The 23,115-nt window shown below is 41.8% G+C and overlaps 1 protein-coding gene across 1 annotated transcript; it reads left to right on the forward strand.

Moving 5' to 3' along the window:
* Positions 1-207: 207 nt before the first annotated feature.
* On the forward strand, positions 208-20,397 carry LOC124043380 (serine incorporator 1-like). Its single transcript, XM_046361950.1, has 10 exons — positions 208-370; positions 2,834-2,995; positions 3,237-3,430; positions 3,878-3,957; positions 6,879-7,016; positions 7,295-7,464; positions 8,040-8,130; positions 8,430-8,571; positions 18,001-18,219; positions 18,468-20,397. Exons 1-10 carry the CDS (start codon positions 332-334, stop codon positions 18,604-18,606), a joined length of 1,374 nt encoding a protein of 457 aa, XP_046217906.1. The 5' UTR covers positions 208-331; the 3' UTR covers positions 18,607-20,397.
* The last annotated feature ends 2,718 nt before the right edge of the window (positions 20,398-23,115 follow it).

Below are 23,115 nucleotides of genomic sequence, written 5' to 3' on the forward strand. Positions count from 1 at the left end.
TCCACTTATTACGGTATACGGTTGTTTTTAATATAAAAATGTAATTCTGAACTTTAAGCCTCAGTTAGAATGTGAGCTATTTATATTGATAAATTATTAAACGCACCGCAGTTGATTAGTCCAGATGTTGGATTGAAGACACCCATGGACATATCACCGTCGACGGTGTTGAGTTACCGACTAACAAAAGGGTGTACCTGATTCTTCAGACACGCCCTGTTGCTGCTTGGATAGCGTCGAAGGAAACTACGCGTAGTTCAACAACGTTTTCAAGTAACTTGTTGACATTTTCTTCGTTTAATTAGGACTGGGATATTCGTTCTAAACTGAAATGGGAGCGTGTATGGCATTGTGTTCAATCGCTAGCTGTGTAAGTATAAATTATATAACTTCCTATTTGTCATTTTGCTCACTTTGTTAGAGTGAGAGTGTGCAACGACGTTTGTTTTGGGTCCTTATGTAAACACAGACACTGTTTTCCCAGTATATTCTAATATGTTATGTTGATCTGAAGTGGTTTTAAATACTTTCGTTTGAAAACAGACACTTGTTTTGTCGGTCAATTAACATGGTTTTATTTGCTGAAAAAGTCAGCAGTTTCATGTTAGGCTAATTTCCGGTTTCTATGTAGTTTCAGTGCGTCACGCTGTCCCCTCCCACCCCAAATCATCTGCGTGACTGAAATTATTCCTTTTCATATTCGATGCAATGTTGTGGGCGAATTCAATAATAATGTTTAGTATATTTGTTAGTCACTGAACGTTTTCTAAGCCTGCTTGAGCAATAGAACGTGAATTCCATCCAATTTTGGGGACCCCCACACCACTAAAATGACCATGCAGAGAGTGTTAGGCCTATTGACCCTTTCTATTGAAGAGTTTATAGCACATTCGTACGTCACCATAAAGCCCTGTGTCTGTTTTACCTACAATGGCTACACCCTTTGAGAAAAAGCTTGTAACTACTGCTCCACTTTATGGCCTACCCTGGTGCATACAGCCTGCATTTGGAAAGAATTCAGACCCTTGACACGCAAGCCTTATTCTAAAATTGATTTTAAAAAAATCTCAATTTACCCATAATACCCCATAATGACAAAGCGAAAAAATGTTTTTAGAAATTTTAGCAAATGTATTCAAAATAAAATAAACAGATACCTTATTTACATAATTATTCATACCCTTTACTATGAGACTTGAGCTCAGGTGCATCCTATTCCCATTGATCATCCTTGAGATGTTTCTACAACTTGATTGGAGTCCACCTGTGATAAATTCAATTGATTTGACATGTTTTGGAAAGGCATACACCTATCTATATAAGGTCCCACAGTTGACCGTGCTTAAGGTCCCACAGTTGACACCTCTGAGACAAGATTGTGTCGAGTCACAGATCTGGGGAAAGGTAACAAAACATTTCTTCAGCAATGAAGGTCCCCAAGAACACAGTGGCCTCCATCATTCTTAAATGTAAGAAGTTTGGAACCACCAAGACTCTTCCTAGAGCTGTTTTTTCCGGGACTGGGAGACCAGTCAGGATCGTGGGGGAAAGATGGACGGAGCAAAGTACAGAGAGCCTTGATGAAAACCTGCTGCAGAGTGCTCAGGACCTCAGTCTGGGGGTGACTGTTCAACTTCCAACAGGACAACAACCCTAACCACACAGCCAAGACGATGCAGGAGTGGCTTCGGGTCAATTTTTATGTCCTTGAGTGGCCCAGCCAGACCCCATACTTAAACCCAATCGAACATCTTTGGAGAGACCTGAAAATAACTGCACCGACAACTTGACGGAGCTTGAGAAGAATGGGAGAAACTCCCCAAATACATATGTGCCAAGCTTGTAGTGTCATCCCCAAGAAGACTCTGCTGTAATCGCTGCTAAAGGTGTTGTAACAAAGTACTGAGTAAAGGGTCTGAATACTTATGTAAATGTGAGATTCAGTTTGTTATATACATTTCTAAAAACCTGCTTTTTTTGCTTTGTCATTGTGTATGTTGAAATGGGGGGGGGGAATAATCAATTTCTGAATGCACTGTAACTTGCAATCATTTAATGAAGGATGGCTGATCCTTCCCAGCTACCACATCATAGGCTTCTCTGTGCTTGACTAAACTATGCTTCACACATCTCTGGGCTGATCCAGCCTATACCTCTAGTTGACACAGCATCTCTTGACTTGACAGTCTTCATGAATCATCAGAGAGCAGTGAGATGCCTCCCAAGGAGCATTGTCCTTCTGTGACCTCATACAACACATACACACCACTGGGGTCTTCCTCAATTCATCAGTCCTGATTGCTCCAGTTCTCTCCACGCTCCTTCTTAAAACACATTGGAAAGGGACCTTGGATCTCCACCAATATGTTATGAGGGAAAACAAGAAATCATGAGAATCTTTCTTGAGAAAGAGCATGCATCAGATGGCTGTGTTAGTGTTCATTGCTGTACTGTAATTGTATGAGTGGCAGCCTCTGTCATTGTCACTGGCAGGATTACCTTCAATACAACTAACAGTTGTCCGGGCTCATTTGGATGGGAAACGCAATGGTTGCCGTGACAATTCGTTTTGTTTTTTTAAAGCTTATCAAATTGTCACTTAACCGTGAAATGCTTGCTTAAGAACCTTTCCCAACAATGCAGAGTTTTATATTATTAAATAGGAACCAACACGAGGAATACAATACACAGGAATGGAGCTGTATAAAGGGAATAACAGGCAGTGGCGCACAGTAGATTTGTTGCAAACACACAAACCATGCATGTATTTGCCAGATTATGCCATCTCTCTCTGGCACAACAAAAATTTGACTTGTCTGTGCAATCTATCTAGGCATCATGTCTGTGTGGCTCCGCTCCCTGTCTGCTGTCAGGATGCTGTCCCTCCACCTACAACTCCACTGTGTCCCGGCTGGCCTTCTCCTTCCTGCTGCTGCTGGGGTCCCTGGTCTCTGTCATCATGATCCTACCTGGCATGGAGACTCAGCTCAAGAAGGTAACACCACATAACACAACCCTGGTCCTGGTTGCTTGATGAGGAGCCTTGCCTGAAACCTACACATTTGTGTTAGCTCCCTGAACTAGTGCCAAGGTCTTAGCTCAGTGGGCTAACACAGACTTGTGGCTTGCAGGAGATGTAGAGTTGGTGTAGAAGGCCCTGTGGTTGACAACTTTTTGACCTGTGTTACGTAGATTGTTAGTTCAATTCTTACTATGTTTCTTCACTGATCTATCAGATACCTGGGTTCTGTGTTGGTGGAACTTCCATAACCATACCAGGCATTGAAAACAAGGTGAACTGTGATGTCATCGTGGGCTACAAGTCTGTGTACCGTATGTGCTTTGCCATGGCCTGCTTCTTCTTCCTGTTCTCCATCATCATGATCCGTGTTCGCAGCAGCAAGGACCCCCGAGCCTCACTACAGAACGGGTATGTAGCAGACTTTTATTGTAGTGGATAGTGACATTTGGGCATACATTGCCCTCTGCTGGCCAGACCAGGATAGTGAAGCATCTCCCCACACCCTTATTTGTTTACATACCAGTATAAAATATTGCATTCTCGTTTGTATCATGGCAAGGAAACAAAACACGAAGCGGATATAACTTCTTTAGAAAAGAAACACTAATGTTGGAAACAAACATTGTGGTGTCATCCAGAGTCACATTTATTTATTTTACAAGCTATAGCACAATGTTTTACATACAGCAGGAGCAAATGGGTTGGCCTGCTAAATTCATTTTTTTAGCCATGGAAAAAAACATTGCGATATTGCCCTATAAAATATGTATTTTATTAATGGCGTACAGACATAGGACTTGTTTTTTTTGTATGAAGTGATGTACTGAATGAATGCCTGTGGCTTTGTCCTCTCAGATTCTGGTTCTTCAAGTTCCTTATACTGGTGGGGATAACTGTAGGAGCCTTCTTCATTCCAGATGGGACATTCAACACAGGTATACTTTATTATATTACTTCAATGTTAAATAGCTTCCTCCAAACACTAATAACCAGTGGCAATTTTAACGAAAATATTGGTGGGGAAAACTCAATCGACAAAGCTTGTGCGTCAAAACTACGACACTGGCTACACATAGAATGCACTAATAACCAATCCCAGAAATTAGTTTGGAGTTACAACATTTGGGTTATGAACAGTATAAGGCTACTTCCCTTATCTTTAGCTCATATTGCATGAAAGACCACAGTAATCGAGCATACTTTTTATAGTGTAAACTTAGCTAGTAATCGGTCTGCAATATTGCAACACTGCGTGTGTCTGCCTGTTACAAAGGGACCTGGTTAACAATATGCAACATTTGCATAAGGGAATGGTATTCCCTTCATCTATTGTACAGTTATATCAAAGATGTATAACTCTTCTACATGTGGTTCCATGGGTATTAGTTTGCCATCAAACATCAACAATAAGACATAGTCTATAGGATATTATAGCTAGCCTACCTTAAAATAGATGTTAGCCACTGCTTCATGACCCACCACCAACCACATGATAAGTTTGAAAATGATTTGCTAGGAGATTAGAGGTCGACCGATTTAGGATTTTTCAACACCGATCATTGGAGGACCAAAAAAGCCGATACCGATTAAGCGGACGATAAATACATCTTTGCAAATTATTTAATTGAATTTATTTGTAATAATTACAATTACTGAATTAACACTTATTTTAACTTAATATAATACATCAACAAAATCAATTTAGTGAAACATGTCAATTTGGTTTAAATAATGCAAAAACAAAGTGTTGGGGAAGAAAGTAAAAGTGCAATATGTGCCATGTAACAAAGCTAACGTTTAAGTTCCTTGCTCAGAACATGAGAACATATGTTAAAAGGAACCACCAGCTTTCATGTCTTCAATATTCCCAGGTAAGAAGTTTTAGGTTGTATTTATTATAGGAATTATAGGACTATTTCTCTATACCATTTGTATTTCATATACCTTTTGACTATTCGATGTTCTTATAGGCACTTTAGTTTTGCCAGTGTAACAGTATAGCTTCCGTCCCTCTCCTCGCTCAAACCAGGAACACATTGACAACAGCCATCCTTGAAGCAGCGTTACCCATGCAGAGCAAGGGGAACAACCACTCCAAGTCTGAGCGAGTGACATAATAATAATAATAATAATAACGTTTGAAACGCTATTAGCGCGCACCCCTCTAACTAGCTAGCCATTTCACATCGGTTACACCAGCCTAATCTTGGGAGTTGATAGGCTTGAAGTCATAAAGCACAGAGACGAGCTGCTGGCAAAACGCACTAAAGTGCTGTTTGAATGAATGCTTACGAGCCTGCTGTGCCTACCACCACTCAGTCAGACTGCTCTACTAAATATCAAATCATAGACTTAATTATAACATAATAACACACAGAAATACGAGCCTTAGGTCATTAATATGTTCGTATCCGGAAACTATCATCTCGAAAACAAGACGTTTATTCTTTCAGTGAAATACGAAACTGTTCCGTATTTTATCTAACGGGTGGCATCCGTAAGTCTAAATATTCCTGTTGCATTGCACAACCTTTAATATTATGTCATAATTGCGTAAAATTCTGGCAGATTAAGCAGCCCAAGCTGTTGCATATACACAGACTCTGCGTGGTTAATATTGCCTGCTAACCTGGATTTCTTTGAGCTAAATATGCAGGTTTAAAAATGTATACTTCTGTGTATTGATTTTAAGAAAGGCATTGATGTTTATGGTTAGGTACACATTGGAGCAACAACAGTTATTTTTCACAAATGTGCACCGCAACGATTATATGCAACGCAGGCCACGCTAGATAACTACACATGGTTGATGATATTACTAGTTTAACTAGTGATTATGATTGATTGTTTTTACAAGATAAGTTTCATGCTAGCTAGCAACTTACCTTGGCTTACTGCATTCGCGTAACAGACAGGCTCCTCGTGGAGTGCAATGTAATCAGGTGGTTAGAGCGTTGGACTAGTTAACTGTAAAGTTGCAAGATTGAATCCCCGAGCTGACAAGGTAATCTGTCGTTCTGCCCCTGAACAAGGCAGTTAACACAGTGTTCCTAGGCCGTCATTGTAAATAAGAATGTGTTCTTAACTGACTTGCCTGGTTAAATAAAGATTAAATAAAGGTGTAAAAAAAAAAATCTTCCAAATCGGTGTCCAAAAATACCGATCTCCGATTGTTATGAAAACTTGAAATAAGCCCTAATTAATCGTCCATTACGATTAATCGGTCGACCTCTAGTTGACATATTTCACCTAGCTTGAAGACATGGTAAACAACTAGCTAGCTATGACGTTGACACATCAGTCCAATCAAAATTACACAGCATTAAACCTTGCTTTATCTGTGGCCAATAGCATTGAGCCTTCATGGGTGGGCACTTCTACTGTAAACCAATGGAGCACTGAATAAGGGCTTCTGATGGCTCGCTCTCCCAGTAGATGCTGCGGTCAGGTAGTGTCCCCGTGAGTGGACATACCCTCAGCAAAACAGGCGCAACCAGAGAAGTTCAACAACGCCTGTGCTCTGTACTTTCTTTGTCTGACACTCCACCACAGAAAGCACAAGGCTGGAACAGTTGCATTTTGGGGCTGCCTGACTCAAGGAAAATGTACCAATACAATGGGAAAGTGAACACATACTTTATTAGATCAAGCTTCTTTAAAAAAATATATTTAAATTGTTTGCTAACTGATATGATATATTATTGTGACATGAAATAACAGAATTGCATACAAATCTCCTGGATATTGGTGGGCCCGGCCCAAGTGACGCATCGCCACTGCCAATAACGTGTAGTCAATTATGGTCAATTAATCACCCATTGCACATTTAGTCTTAACAACTCACCCTGTGTTCCAGTGTGGTTCTACTTTGGTGTAGTGGGTTCCTTCATCTTCATCATCATCCAACTGATCCTGCTGGTGGATTTTTCTCACACCTGGAACCAGTCCTGGCTGGAGAATGCTGAGGAGGGAAACAGCAAGTGCTGGTTTGCAGGTACTGATTGATAATACAGTCTGCTAATTTTAAATTAGTGTTGTCTACCTCCATTTAAATATACTTTTTGTCAATGTTTTCTCCAGGTTTGGGGTCAGTCCTATTTTTTTATTCAGTCAGTTCAGGAAGTAAACTGACATTTCACTGAGAGCGAGTTCCTGACAAATATAGCTATTTCAGTTTAATTCCTGAATTGAAGATAAAATGACCCTGGTTTTCTAGTGCAAATGAAAAATCATTTAATAATGTGATATATTCTTATGTTTCCCCTCCCACAGCTCTCCTGTCGTTCACGGTGCTACACTATGCCCTGGCCTTCTCTGCTGTGGTCTTGTTCTATGTCTATTACACCACGGGAGATGACTGCACTGAACACAAGATCTTCATTAGCCTTAACTTAATCTTTTGCATCATCATCTCCATTGTTGCCATCCTGCCCAAAGTTCAGGTGAGGTTTGTCAGATCGAAACATGCACACTGAAAGTTCCCACAGTTTCATAGAGTACAATGTTTCTTTGAGGAACAAGACTGAAACAGCCTGCACTCCTTGAAATACATACACATACTGAAGTTTATTCTGGAGTGTAAATATTAGCAATGTTTGCAATTATCAAAGATCATCAAAATGTTAACTACAATATGTAACTGAGCTATAGATCTGTTATTCTCATTGAAAGCACGTTTTAGTGGTAGATCTGTTCTATCTGCGCTTTTTCTATGCTTAAGTTTAGTTTTTGTCTTTTGATTTTGTACACCTGTTTCAAACAGCTGAAAATACAATATTTTTGGTAATTGAAATTATATTTCACAGCTGTAGTGATACAAGGATTTTCTACACAATGACTGCTTGTATTGTCACACAGAAATTAGGCGAACTGTTTGAACTTTAGCAACCAGGAAATGGCGGTGCAATTTCTGCATATTGCACCTGTGAACAATTTGTTCATGTGAATGTTGTTGAACAGAGTTAGACTAATATGTCGTGTGTCTGTCTTGTTTATTTACTTATTTATTTTCCCCCAGGAGGCCCAGCCTAGCTCAGGCCTGCTCCAGGCCTCCCTCATTTCCCTCTACACCATGTATGTCACATGGTCTGCCATGACCAACAATCCCAGTAAGTTTCATCATGACCCTACTGATGACCCTGTTCAGAATCATGGTTCACAATGTTCGTAACCCTGACTCACTTGGCTGCATACTGACTCATGGAATTCATGTAATGGGAAGTCTGCAACAAAGACTGTGAAGAAGCATATTTTACCTGAAAGGTCAACTTGGTTCAGTGTTCACTTCATCCAACATGAAATGAGTTGCAGCCAAAAATCACGAGAGAGAAAATAGATGTGACTCTGGTTTTAAAAGCATAACATTTTGGCCTTCATCGGTATGGCAGTATTATCTTTCTTCCTACAGACCGTAAGTGTAACCCCAGCCTGCTGAGTCTGGTCAACAACACACCCAGCCCTACACCTGCCCCAGGACAAGAGGTCCAGTGGTGGGATGCACAGGGCATCATAGGACTGGTCATCTTCTTCTTCTGCACACTGTATGCCAGGTATGACATCACAACCTAGAGTAAGGTTCTCTCCAATCCTGGGGACCCACAGGCAGTGGTGGAAAACGTACCCAAAAGCCATACTTGAGTAAAAGTAAAGATACCTTACTGGAAAATGACTCATTTAGAAGATAGTCACTCATTAGACTATTACTTGAGTAAAAGTCTTAAAATACATTTAATATCAGCTACTTTAAGTATGAAATGTTAGAGCCGTAAATCTGAAAAGCAAAATGGACAGATCTTTTATTTGGTTTGAGCTTTTCTGGAAGGTAAGTCTTACGGATGCAAAAAGTTCTCGGATAACACTTAAATAAATCTCTTACAGACAAAATCTAGCCACTAAACATAAGCAGTTACAATCAGTCACTTTGCTTGAGAATTTTTTTTGTATAGAACCCTATAATTTGTTTCTTTAAAAAACATTTTTTTTTAGGTAACTCAAAGTACATGTACAGATCTGCACACAACCTCACTGTAGGAATATGAGGACATCACCACTGATGGAACTGGAGTTGAAATCAGTGTGTCAGGTCATACCTTTAACATGGACACCTCTGACTTGTGAATTTGAAATGTGACAAAACCCATAAGGCATCCCTTTCCTTGGGATTGCTAGCATTAAGGTGTCATTACTTGAAGTTGAATTTGCAGTTCATCTTCAGTAAAATATGTTTTTCAAAGTTTCTGGAATCCAGCCCTGCTCTCATTGGGCTGAAAACAAATTCTTCAATGCTGAACAGCCTTTCACATGCAGTTGAGGCAGGCAAGGGTGTGTTCAACCTCAGACTGCTGGGAAGGACTTGAGCAATTCTCTATGATCAGCTGAACAGGCCAGGTATCTGTCCAGCTGTTTGGAGCTTAATTGTGCTTGAGATGTCTTTATTCCACCAGTTCATCAGGACTTCTGCCATCACCTAGCTGCAGGGTTCTTCCATGTGGTCCTTGATGTAGTACATTCCTGAAATACAAGGAAGATGACAATAGAAATCATGCAGTTATGTTTTTAGTGAGCCTACATTAATCCATCCCCCATCTATATAAATCGAGCAACAAGGCGAAGTAGGCTGCCCATTGGACTGAACTTCAAAGTCAGGATTGTAGTTTAAATGGCTGCTTCTCAAATCTATGATGTGTCAAAACGTACACTATACAAAAGTTGTTTATGAATAAAATATTGTTTATGAACCACATTTTGTCTTAACCATTCTGATGGTGGCGTCATCCTTTCTCCAAGTTGTTGTAAATTTGGGGGAAAGGATTGCAGCTGCGATCAGCTCAGGTTCTTGAAACGTGGCTGACGTGCTTCGTCAGTCCCAGTTATAGCGCTTCCACTAGAGGCTTACAGTACTTCAGGGACAACTTGATTCGGTCAGGTTTTGTGATCAGCAAGTTGATAGTTGGAAGTAGCCACCCCACCTGGACATTGCTTTCAGCCTGCAGGATGTTGATGGCCTTTGCCCCTGGGCTCATGGTAGAAGCATACTCTGTGAGGAAGGCGACTTCAGCTGGACATTGCTTTCAGCCTGCAGGATGTTGATGGCCTCTGCCCCTGGGCTCATGGTAGAAGCATACTCTGTGAGGAAGGCGACTTCAGCTGGACATTGCTTTCAGCCTGCAGGATGTTGATGGCCTCTGCCCCTGGGCTCATGGTAGAAGCATACTCTGTGAGGAAGGCGACTTCAGCTGGACATTGCTTTCAGCCTGCAGGATGTTGATGGCCTCTGCCCCTGGGCTCATGGTAGAAGCATACTCTGTGAGGAAGGTGACTTCAGCTGGACATTGCTTTCAGCCTGCAGGATGTTGATGGCCTCTGCCCCTGGGCTCATGGTAGAAACATACTCTGTGAGGAAGGCGACTTCAGCTGGATTGAACCTGCGGAAGAAAAAAAATACTACTGTTTCCTAACCTACAAAGGGGACCACTAACAATTTCACCTGATTTAACAACTGTAATCAATGGCTGGATGAGTAGTTGACTAAATGATAGTGTATGGCAACAATATGTGAAACGGTTATTATTCCCCAAGCAAAGGGTCAGGAAATACTGCAACCTATTTATGATATTCAAGACCTTACATTATCAAATACAGTCCTTACTTACATCGGAACCTTGAAGTCTGTGCAGAGAACTGACGGCCACGTCTCCTTTGACGATAATCAGTCTTTCTACAACCATGAACTAGGACTTCCCCCTTGTAGCATTCGGGCGTACCAGTGCTTCAGCAGCTGGTACTTTCAACCATCTACATTCAGGATCGTTGCCACATCAAACTTCACTTCAATCTCCTCTTGTTCCTCTTCACCATCCTTCTGGCTAGCTGCCTCACCACCACCACCCACTGCTTCGACTGCCTTGTTGTTTTCACCTTCTCCAAAAACTTGTAAAGCTTTGAATAAGGTAGTCATTGTGAGAACAGACAATCTTACTCCGAGTTTCGAACTCAGAATGGATGTAATTTAGGGCGCCTGCCAACACTTCAAAGGTGCGCGATCCTCTCAACTGTTTACAGGCCAGGGCTGCAGAGCATCTGAGACTGTCAGGGTCTATCCAATGGGCTGTAACACCAATGAAGCTCTGTCTTCTTGCAGACCAGCAGTCAGTGGTGGTGGCATTGTGGTCAACTCCTCTCATGCCCTCAGTCACCTTCATTACCTTGGATGCTTCATTAATCCTGGAGTGCAGTGTGGGCCTTTAATGGTTCTCGTTCTACTACAGCGAATAGTTGGAGCCCTTGGACCATATACTTCACCACAGCTTTGTCGATGGATTTGAGACTCTGCCTTCAATAATGTGCTCTGCTTGATGGGGGGAGTGTGAGGCATGTTCTCTTCAATGTGTTCGCTGTCAGTTCTCTAAAGATCTTAAGATGGTGTACGTGCTTTCTCTGAAATAATAATAGGAAAAGACGGTTAACTAGGTAACTACCATCACCAAATACTTAAGGTATAGGATCCTAATTTAACGCTATAAACAACATTAGTTAAGTGAGTTTGACCAATGAATATTACAATGTTCATTGATCTAGTTAACGTAAGTCTACAGTAATTCGCGAGGTGAGAAGAACAACTTTATCAACTAACACAAGGAATAACATTTCTAGCTAAACTAGTGGGTGTTAGCCATCATTGGAAACCTAACGTTAGCTAGCTTGACCAGGAGTGTTTTAGAGAAGGGTATTTAGCTTGACTAACGTTGCAAAATAAATGTACAAATCTGTTATTCAATTATTGCGCCAACGAGCGTCTGCGTTGCCATCTCCTCATTGGTTATACCCACATGGGTGACTGAAAGACGAACGAGGTCGGTGGCGGTAATGCACTTAATTTATGAAAGTTGCCAATCACAATATAAAGAGAAGAAAAGGCCTGGAAGGAAGAGAGATGACTAGAAATGATTTGGTTGCCGGTTTAATGTGGATTAATTGGCAGAGTAGAGGACTTTGCATTTCAGGTGAAATAACAACTCAAAGTTTATATCCCAGGACAAATGAGCTAGCAAGTGCAAGCTAACTAGCGAAATTGCCATAAATGTTTAATGCTTTTCGAACTGTCCCCAAGTTCAGAGTTTGTTTTGATCATTAAACCTGCATGTCGTGTTTGGTGTGGGGCGACAATTTATGTATGCACGATGGCGCATGCTCGCAGCCGGTTTGAGTTCGGTGTTAGCTGATGGAAATGTGACCAGATTCGGACTAGCGTAGCACTCTGTATTTTCAACATTGTTTAAGAAATATTACCAATAGTGATCTTGTGATCAAGCCACCAATGTTTTGTGATTATTGGTGTTGTAAAAATGTTAGCTAATGGGTTAGCAATTAGCATGTTTGACATTTTAGTGGAAATACTACAACTATCAGCTTTTTGATAGCAACATTAGCAAATCTGTTAGCTATATTTCAGAGGTAAAAGGATCAATATTAAATGTGTGATGTCGAGCAATCAAATTTTACGATCTACAGCGTGTCCTACAAAAATGTGTATACATATTACCTTTTTGAAAACTCAAATTGCATAAATTGCAATAAAAATCGGTGGTCAGCTTGTAGCAGTATTTATTAGAGGGGAAAGGATGATTTTGTTCGGACGCCAGACAGGTATTAGCCATGCCGAAAGGAAAAGAGTAGAATAGTGTACCACTACCAGACCCACACACATCAGCAGAAGAGACTGCCTAGAGTGTAGCCTGTTTACCAGATAGCCAGTGGAGAGAAAATAATACACACCATATAAAACCCACAACACATCACAGGGGTAACCCCAACAAGAATACCTCATACAATAATAATAATAATAATAATGGCAGAGCAATTTAACAGCAACTTCATACAAAAAAGAACCCAGTCATCAACAGAGGATTTGCAATAATATGTATTATCGTCCAGTGGAGGAGTGCAGAGGATATGAATGTGGGGGGTGCTCATAGACACAACAAAGGCCTTAATGTCCACAATCTTCTCGGCTACATGTCATTAGTACACCTCAATACAGTTCACATAACAATACACAACTTGCAAGCAACTTGCGAGCAACCTCGTGGTTGTTTTCGTTTGGGAGAAAACCGATTGAGTTAAATACTTTATAAACTACACACAGAAAACCAACAAAACTTCTAACACACACACACACACACACACACACACACACACACACACACACACACACACACACAATATCAATCAAACTGTCGCGCCACCAAAGAGCTCCTCCCCAAAGAGCTGAATGAGCTCTCTTTATTTCCTCCTTCCTTACTGCTCATGCTCTCTTAAAGTGGCAGTGCACGGTGAAGGCTCCGTGCAGATTTCGCCACAAGCTAGCTTTAGTCGCAAAACTTAATGTTATTTTCCAGTCCATTTAAATGTTGCGCTCAAGTTTACTTGGTCCTCCAACCGCTAGTGTGTCCAAAGTTGGGGGCTGTGCGTTATTTGGGGGAATTGGCTATGTCAGTTCGATTTGCGTTAACGTCAGTTAACAAAGCTTCCCAAATCTGGGCACATTTTTAGCCAGCTAACGTAGGTAGTTAAACTATTTAGGTATGTGATTAGCTAGCATCAACTAACACTGCTTGTTGCATTAGCAAACATGGGCTAGTTAGTTTAGCAAGCTAACGGTGGCGATTTCTTTGACGCTAGTATTTCCTGAACTTTTGGTAAACCTAACAGACATTTAATCTGATGGAATGAAGGATTCATCCTTAGAAAATAAAACATTTTATTTTAGATACAGTCAAGGGTGTTTGTCCTCCGGAACCAAAACCGTCTGCGCGCGTGCATACAGTGCCTTGCGAAAGTATTCGGCCCCCTTGAACTTTGCGACCTTTTGCCACATTTCAGGCTTCAAACAAAGATATAAAACTGTATTTTTTTTGTTAAGAATCAACAACAAGTGGGACACAATCATGAAGTGGAACAACATTTATTGGATATTTCAAACTTTTTTAACAAATCAAAAACTGAAAAATTGGGCGTGCAATATTATTCAGCCCCTTTACTTTCAGTGCCGCAAACTCTCTCCAGAAGTTCAGTGAGGATCTCTGAATGATCCAATGTTGACCTAAATGACTAATGATGATAAATACAATCCACCTGTGTGTAATCAAGTCTCCGTATAAATGCACCTGCACTGTGATAGTCTCAGTGGTCCGTTAAAAGCGCAGAGAGCATCATGAAGAACAAGGAACACACCAGGCAGGTCCGAGATACTGTTGTGAAGAAGTTTAAAGCCGGATTTGGATACAAAAAGATTTCCCAAGCTTTAAACATCCCAAGGAGCACTGTGCAAGCGATAATATTGAAATGGAAGGAGTATCAGACCACTGCAAATCTACCAAGACCTGGACGTCCCTCTAAACTTTCAGCTCATACAAGGAGAAGACTGATCAGAGATGCAGCCAAGAGGCCCATGATCACTCTGGATGAACTGCAGAGATCTACAGCTGAGGTGGGAGACTGTCCATAGGACAACAATCAGTCGTATATTGCACAAATCTGGCCTTTATGGAAGAGTGGCAAGAAGAAAGCCATTTCTTAAAGATATCCATAAAAAGTGTCGTTTAAAGTTTGCCACAAGCGACCTGGGAGACACACCAAACATGTGGAAGAAGGTGTTCTGGTCAGATGAAACCAAAATTGAACTTTTTGGCAACAATGCAAAATGTTATGTTTGGCGTAAAAGCAACACCGCTCATCACCATGAACACACCATTCCCACTGTCAAACATGGTGGTGGCAGCATCATGGCTTTTCTCTGTATATATCAATGATGTTGCTCTTGCTGCGGGCGATTCCCTGATCCACCTCTACGCAGACGACACCATTGTATACACTTTCGGCCCGTCATTGGACACTGTGCTATCTAACCTCCAATCGAGCTTCAATACCATACAACACTCCTTCCGTGGCCTCCAACTGCTCTTAAACGCTAGTAAAACCAAATGCATGTTTTTCAACCGATCGCTGCCTGCACCCGCATGCCCGACTAGCATCACCACACTGGATGGCTCCGACCTTGAATATGTGGACACCTATAAGTACCTAGGTGTCTGGCTAGACTGCAAACTCTCCTTCCAGACCCATATCAAACCTCTCCAATCGAAAATCAAATCAAGAATCGGCTTTCTATTCCGCAACAAAGCCTCCTTCACTCACGCTGCCAAGCTTACCCTACTAAAACTGACTATCCTACCGATCCTCGACTTCGGCGACGTCATCTACAAAATTGCTTCCAACACTCTACTCAGCAAACTGGATGCAGTTTATCACAGTGCCATCCGTTTTGTCACTAAAGCACCTTATACTACCCACCACTGCGACTTGTATGCTCTAGTCGGCTGGCCCTCGCTACATATTCGTCGCCAGACCCACTGGCTTCAGGTCATCTACAAGGCCATGCTATGCAAAGCTCCGCCTCGTCTCAGCTCACTGGTCACTATGGCAACACCCATCCGTAGCACGCGCTCCAGCAGGTGTATCTCATTGATCATCCCTAAAGCTAACACCTCATTCGGCCGCCTTTCGTTCCAGTACTCTGCTGCCTGTGACTGGAACGAATTGCAAAAATCGCTGAAGTTGGAGACTTATCTCCCTCAACTTCAAACATCAGCTAGCTGAGCAGCTAACCGATCGCTGCAGCTGTACATAATCTATTGGTAAATAGCCCACCCATTTTCACCTACCTCATCCCCACAGTTTTTATTTATTTACTTTTCTGCTCTTTTGCACACCAATATCTCTACCTGTACATGATCATTTATCACTCCATTGTTAATCTGCAATATTGTAATTATTCACCTACCTCCTCATGCCTTTTGCACACATTGTATATAGACTCCCCTTTTTTTCTCTGTGTTATTGACTTGTTAATTGTTTACTCCATGTGTAACTCTGTGTTGTCTGTTCACACTGCTATGCTTTATCTTGGCCAGGTCGCAGTTGCAAATGAGAACCTGTTCTCAACTAGCCTACCTGGTTAAATAAAGGTGAAATTAAATAAAAATAAATGGTTTGGGGCTGCTTTTCTTCAGCAGGGACAGGGAAGATGGTTAAAATTGATGGGAAGATGGATGGAGCCAAATACAGGACCATTCTGGAAGAACCTGATGGAGTCTGCAAAAGACCTGAGACTGGGACGGAGATTTGTCTTCCAACAAGACAATGATCCAAAACATAAAGCAAAATCTACAATGGAATGGTTCAAAAATAAACATATCCAGGTGTTAGAATGGCCAAGTCAAAGTCCAGACCTGAATCCAATCGAGAATCTGTGGAAAGAACTGAACTGCTGTTCACAAATGCTCTCCATCCAACCTCGCTGAGCTTGAGCTGTTTTGCAAGGAGGAATGGGAAAAAATGTCACTCTTGATGTGCTAAACTGATAGACATACCCCAAGCGACTTACAGCTGTAATCGCAGCAAAAGGTGGCACTACAAAGTATTAACTTAAGGGGGCTGAATAATTTTGCACGCCCAATTTTTCCATTTTTGATTTGTTAAAAAAGTTTGAAATATCCAATAAATGCCGTTCCACTTCATGATTGTGTTGTTGATTCTTCACAAAAAAATACAGTTTTATATCTTTGTTTGAAGCCTGAAATGTGGCAAAAGGTCGCAAAGTTCAAGGGGGCTGAATACTTTCGCAAGGCACTGTAAATATATTTTGTCCTCCCACACCAAACGCGATCACGATGCCAAAACAAACTCTAAACGATCACGATATCAAAACAAACTCTAAACCAATTATATTAATTTGGGGACATGTCGAAAGGCATTACACGTGGCAATTTAGCTAGCTAGCTTGCACATGCTAATTTGTCCTATTTAGCGAGCTAATTTGCCCTATTTAGCTAGCTTGCTGTTGCTAGCTAATTTGTCCTGGGATATAAACATTGATTTGTGCATTTCAGGTGAAATAACAAGGTCCTCTACTCCGCCAATCAATCCACACATAAAACAGTCAACCAAATCATTTCTAGTCATCTCTCCTCCTAGGCTTTTTATTCTCTTGAGTTTATATTGCGATTGGCAACTTTCAGAAATTAGGTGCATTACCACCACCGACCTCATTCGTCTTTGTCACCCACGTGGGTATAACAAATGAGATGGCACGAGGGTACCTGCTTCAATAAACCAATGAGGAGATTGGAGAGGCAGAACTTGCAGCACGATCTGTGTCAGAAATAGAACTGACTTCTATTTTAGCCCTTGGCAATGCAGATGCTCGTTGGTGCGTGCAGTAATTGAATAATATAGATTCCTAAATGTATTTTGCGACTTGAGTGGTGTAGTCAGGTGGTAGAGCGATGTTGGACATGATTGAGTAGATTACTGTTTTGCGAGTGACAGCCTCCCAGTGGGTGGGGTTTATACTTAAGGGCCCTTGGGTTTGCCCAATCATATGAGGATTGGCTCAACTCCGCTTGTTTGTCGTCGTTTAGCTAGGCAGCAGGCGAGTTCACCCATCAGTGCGCCGACTCACCGATGTTGCTTGTCTTTTTTTTTCTCCAACATAATTTGTTTTTAAATTTTTCTTCCAGCTTCAGGTTGATTTGAATTTGTAGCGAGTAATGAAGGTGTCGGGAAATGTATCGGCGTGAAAGTATACATTTTCTTTTGAAAATGTAGTGAAGTAAAGTCAACAAATATAAATTGTACAGACACCCTAAACTACTTAAGTACAGTAACAAAGTAGAAATACTTTGTTACTTTACACAACTACCCACAGGACTGGACCGGGTACTCTTTGTAGCAGCCCAGACCAGAGACACCTGATCAAAGTACCGTGCTAGATTAAGCCTGTGGGTCCTCAGGACTGGATTTGAGAAACACTGGTTCAGAGCTCTTTCAAATGAAATCCAGACCCTTTGAGCCTGTCCACATCACTTACCTTTTTTTTCCTGACGGGTTTCCTGCTCTTTCCCTCTTCTCGCCTGCAGCATCCGTTCGTCCAACAACACCCAGGTGAATAGGCTGATGCAGACAGAGGAGAACCAGGGTCTGGCTGCAGACGACCACGAGGCGGCCATGGGGGAGGACGGGGTCAGACGGGCTGTGGACAATGAGGAAGATGCGGTCACCTACTCTTACTCCTTCTTCCACTTCAGCCTGTGCCTGGCCTCCCTATACATCATGATGACACTCACCAACTGGTACCAGTAAGTAGCTCTGGTTTTCTTTGGTTATATGGGAGAGGAATAGGAATGTGTACAAGTATAACTGCGGTGATTCACATTGTTTAAGACCTGGATACATGCGTCAGCTCCCCAATTTAATTCCAGGGCTTTAGGTCAGCAGGCTATCAGTCTTGTGGTACTCAGACAACCTGATTTTCAAACCAACACACAGTCTACTATGTGGTTTTGAGATGGTAAATAAAATGTGATTGATCCTGATTGCTCCCCAGACCTGACACAGACTACCAGGCCATGCAGAGCAGTATGCCAGCAGTGTGGGTGAAGATTAGCTCTAGCTGGATAGGCTTGGCTCTCTACCTCTGGACCTTGGTAGCTCCTGTCATCCTCTCTAACCGAGACTTCAACTAAAGGCATACACCTTCCATCCAGAGCTGTCCCAAATGGTACCTCTATTCCTTTTCAGAATTGCTTTACTGTTTGGCATGTTATGAGTCACACTACTGGGTAAAAACATTTTCATTGTGCTGCTTGAAGAAGGGGACCACTGTCTTTTATGTCCAGGCTTGTCTCATTGATTAGACATAACATATTAAACAAGAATCTGGGACACTCAAATGAGTATGATATGCAGCGTTAGGTATGATTACATAAAACCGGTTACTTAAGGCAAAAAACAAAAGGAGGGTGGTTGGCTGGGTGGGTGAATTATCACGGACAATTTTAGATCATTGGCAAATTTGTGACGACTTAATTCTTTTTAGCTACTTTGCAAGTACTTAGCATTCTAGCTACCTTTTAACCTTAATCCTTAAGCATCTAGATAGTCATACCAAGGATCATTTAGCAACTTGATTTAGAATTTTAGGACCCCTTTCGGTATACATAAAATAATGATATCAAGCTTTAATTATTTGAATCAGGTGTGTAGTGCTTGGGCAAAAACCAAAGCGTGCACCCCTTGGAATCCCGAGGACCGAGTTTGGGAAACTCTGGTGTAGAGAATCATTGTAACATCTAAACCCTTGTGAAATATACCTTTTTTCCATAACCGAAAATATTGTATTTTCAGCTGGTTGAAGATGGTGTACAAAACCGAAAGTAACACACACAAATGAAACTTCAGAATGGGAAACATAGAAGTGTGGTATAGATCTGTCACTTTTCTATCTGAATTTGGCCCGGTAGCCCAAAAAGTTACACATTGCATACTTCCATAAATGTTTTTACTAGTATCGGGCTACCTTCAGACCAGGCTTGTGGGCATCCGAGAGCAAAACAACCGACGTGTTCAGGAGAGTCACTTCATCGAGGGGTCATATTAGTGTGTAGCCCAAACTGTTCGTACGCTACAGACTGAAGTTAGCAGATCGGCAGTACCGACTTCAGACGAGTCCCGTGGGGATTGTGTTAATGAGTCATCTCTCTGTAGTGGTCATATTAGTTTCTAGGCCAAACCGTTCAGACGCTACAGATGTTTTCGTGGGGAACGATTGTATTTATTTTCCCCAAGGATGTCTCATGGTCTGGCAAACACCTCCAGCTTGGCCACCTTCCACCACAAATGCGGAAGGCTGCCATTGGTGGGTGTGGTGGATTGAGACTCAGCCCACGCAAAAAAAAACATATCTTTAACAGACAGCTTTGATAGTGTTTTTTGTTGTTGAAATTATTATGCTAACTACATTGCCGCGTGGGTGCGGATGTCGACTCTAGGGGGTAACTACTAGCCTAGCCAACGTTAGCCGCCTAGCCAACGTTAGTCACAATAAATTTGAATTAACATTGCATATTGTACAAATTACAATTGGAAACATACACATTCATATCATACGAAATTGAATATTTCACATACCCAAAATTAATACCAAACATACTAATTTCTGTTTTCCGTTTACTATTTTAAGTCTACCTATGAGTCCAGATTGTTGTTAGCCATACTTTGAGGTTTGGTTTTATCATTCTGTTTTTTTATATAATGCATACAAAAAATGTGCTTGGTTTGATGCTTTTAATAATAATTCTTAACATATCTGGTCAGCGACTCTACTAAAGTGTAAAAGTGCCTTTTTAAACCTACAGATTTGCTACACCATAAACTAGCTTTATATTCAAATGTGTATATGTTTTGTCATACCTTAACAGATTATCTCTAATGCCTCTCCTTATTATGTTCAAATGTAATAAATCTGATCTCTGAAATGTTGTTCTATTGTTATTTTAAGCATTCATGGTATCCTGTAGGTGGGACTGTTGCCAATCAAATTACTGTATTTCTGCGAGATTCTCTTTGAGATTAGTTCTATGCACCTCGTTCATATAAGTAGAAAGTGCCCTTAGTACTTCTTTTGGGACATATTTAAGAATTCTCTGCCATTGTCCCTCAAAAGTGAAAAATGTTAGCTCAATTCACCAGGACAACTAATGCATAATACCCTCTATGAATAAAATGGCATTTCCCATGTAATGGCTGCAGCAACTTTAATCAAGTACTTTACTCTGTTCAACACTACTCCTACTTCATTCTGTCTGTGGGCCATTCCAGCACAGGAGAAGTGAAGGAAACTGACCAAAGACATGTCGTCGTCACATGTCGTCGTCACATGTCGTCGTCACATGTCGTCGTCACATGTCGTCGTCACATGTCGTCGTCACATGTCGTCGTCACATGTCATCGTCACATGTCGTCGTCACATGTCGTCATCACATGTCGTCATCACATGTCGTCATCACATGTCGTCATCACATGTCGTCATCACATGTCGTCATCACATGTCGTCATCACATGTCATCACATGTCGTCACATGTCGTCATCACATGTCGTCATCAGTCTAAGCCAACAGGGATTCCAGATCCTCCCATAGCCTCTGGCTTCATTCCATCACCTGACCACAATCACGCTCCAACCGGATTATTCTTATTTCCTTGTGACGCAGGATTTCTTTCTCGAAGGAGGGAGAGTTCCCCATCACAAGATCGGCAGCATGAGGGGGTTTTACACAAGTCCGAGGGGGTTTTACACAAGTCCAACGGTGTATTTATTGAGGACCAAATGGGTTCTGCTGGGGAGGAGGAGCACAGAGAGATGGGTCTGTAGCCAGTCCTTGAATCAAATCACTGCCGTCAGACCGATTTTTTTGAGTGTGAGTTTACGCATAGCCAAATTAAACACTGACGCTCACTGAAGTACTACACACAGTGGAAAATAGTGCCATGCCATATTAATTTCAGCTGACTGCTTTATGGTGGTCTGTCTGTTTGGGCTTATGTGCACATGCTTTCATTTAATCACTTTGAGATCCTTCCTTTCGCTCTTTTACAGGAAATATCTGAGTATTTTTCCGTCCTGTGGACTAGTAATTATATTTATGATCTTGACTGGGTGACCTGTGTTAGTGTGGTGATCCTGGGTCTGTGACAAACTGTTCGATAGCGGTGGAGTTCCCCTCACAGCAGGCAGGCAGACCAAGCCTACATAATGCTTCTATATAACTGCCTAGCTGGGTGAACATGCCATGACTGTCTGGGGCCTCCACTGTGGTGGAGAGAATCCGGGAAAGGTCTGTTGCATAAACCAGTTAGGATCATGCTCTCTCTGGGGATGAGCACTCCCACTGCATTTGGATACCTCCTGTAGGTTCAGGTGAACACAGGTAGAGGGCAGGGCTGTACAATCCAGTTCCTGGAGAGCTACCGTTTTGTAGGTTTTCACCAGAACCCTAATTCAAAAAATGTTGCTGCTTGATGAGCTGAACCAGGTTCGGTACAACTGGCATTGGAGCGAAAACCTACAGGTTGGTAGCTTTCCAGGAACAGGGTTGGAGATTCCTGTTCGAGTGAGCTACTGGCTGTGCAGGCTTTTTCTTCAGCCCTGCTCTGACACTCCAGATTCAGTTACTCAAGGTCATTGATCTATTACTATAGATTAGAATCAACTGTGTAGTAGGGTCAGACCAGATTCATGTAGGAGGGAGGATGGCTACTAGCATCCCAGGAGGATTGCTTGGCAACTCGGGTATAGAATATAACTCTGCAACTCTCAGTATAGAGAGCTACTGTCGGGTTATAATCTATACAAGTGGGTTGGCAGGTTAAGCTGGCAGCTCTTATGTATGTAACATAGAAACTCTGGCATAGTATATAACCTGGCAACTCTCTGGTACACAGTGCTTTCAGAAGTTATTCAGACCCCTTGACTTTTTCCACATTTTGTTACAGCATTATTCTAAATAAAATCAGAAATACCTTATTTACATAAGTATTCAGACCCTTCACTATGAGACTTGGTCAGGGAGGTGACCAAGAACCCAATGGTTACTCTGACAGAGCTCCAGAGTTCCTCTGTGGAGATGGACCTTCCAGAAGGAAAATCATCTCTGTAGCACTATACCAATCGGGGCTTTTAAGGTAGTGGCCGGACAGAAGCCACTCCTAAGTAAAAGGCACATCACAGCCTGCTTGGAGTTTGCAAAAGGGAAATAAAGGACTCTCAGACCCTGAGAAACAAGATTCTCTGGTCTGATGAAACCAAGATTTTATTATCTGTCGTGAATGCCAAGTCTGGAGGAAACCTGGCACTATCAATACGGTGAAGCATGGTGGTGGCAGCATCATGCTTTGAGGATGTTTTTCAGTGGCTGGGACTGGGAGACTAGTCAGGATCGAGGGAAAGATTAACAGAGAAATGTACAGAGAGATCCTTGATGAAACCTGCTCCAGAGCACTCGATCTCAGACTGGCGCAAAGGTTTACTTTCCAACAGGACAATGACCCAAAGCACAGTCAAGACAATGCAATGCTCCCCATCCAACCAGACAAAGCTTGAGTGGATTTGCAGAGAAAAATGGGAGAAACTCCCCAAATACAGGTGTGCCAAGCTTGTATACTAAAAACCTGTTTTTGTTTTGTCTTGATTGGGT

This window comes from Oncorhynchus gorbuscha, linkage group LG09 (assembly GCF_021184085.1).
Source record: "Oncorhynchus gorbuscha isolate QuinsamMale2020 ecotype Even-year linkage group LG09, OgorEven_v1.0, whole genome shotgun sequence".
Taxonomy (NCBI): Eukaryota; Metazoa; Chordata; class Actinopteri; order Salmoniformes; family Salmonidae; genus Oncorhynchus; species Oncorhynchus gorbuscha.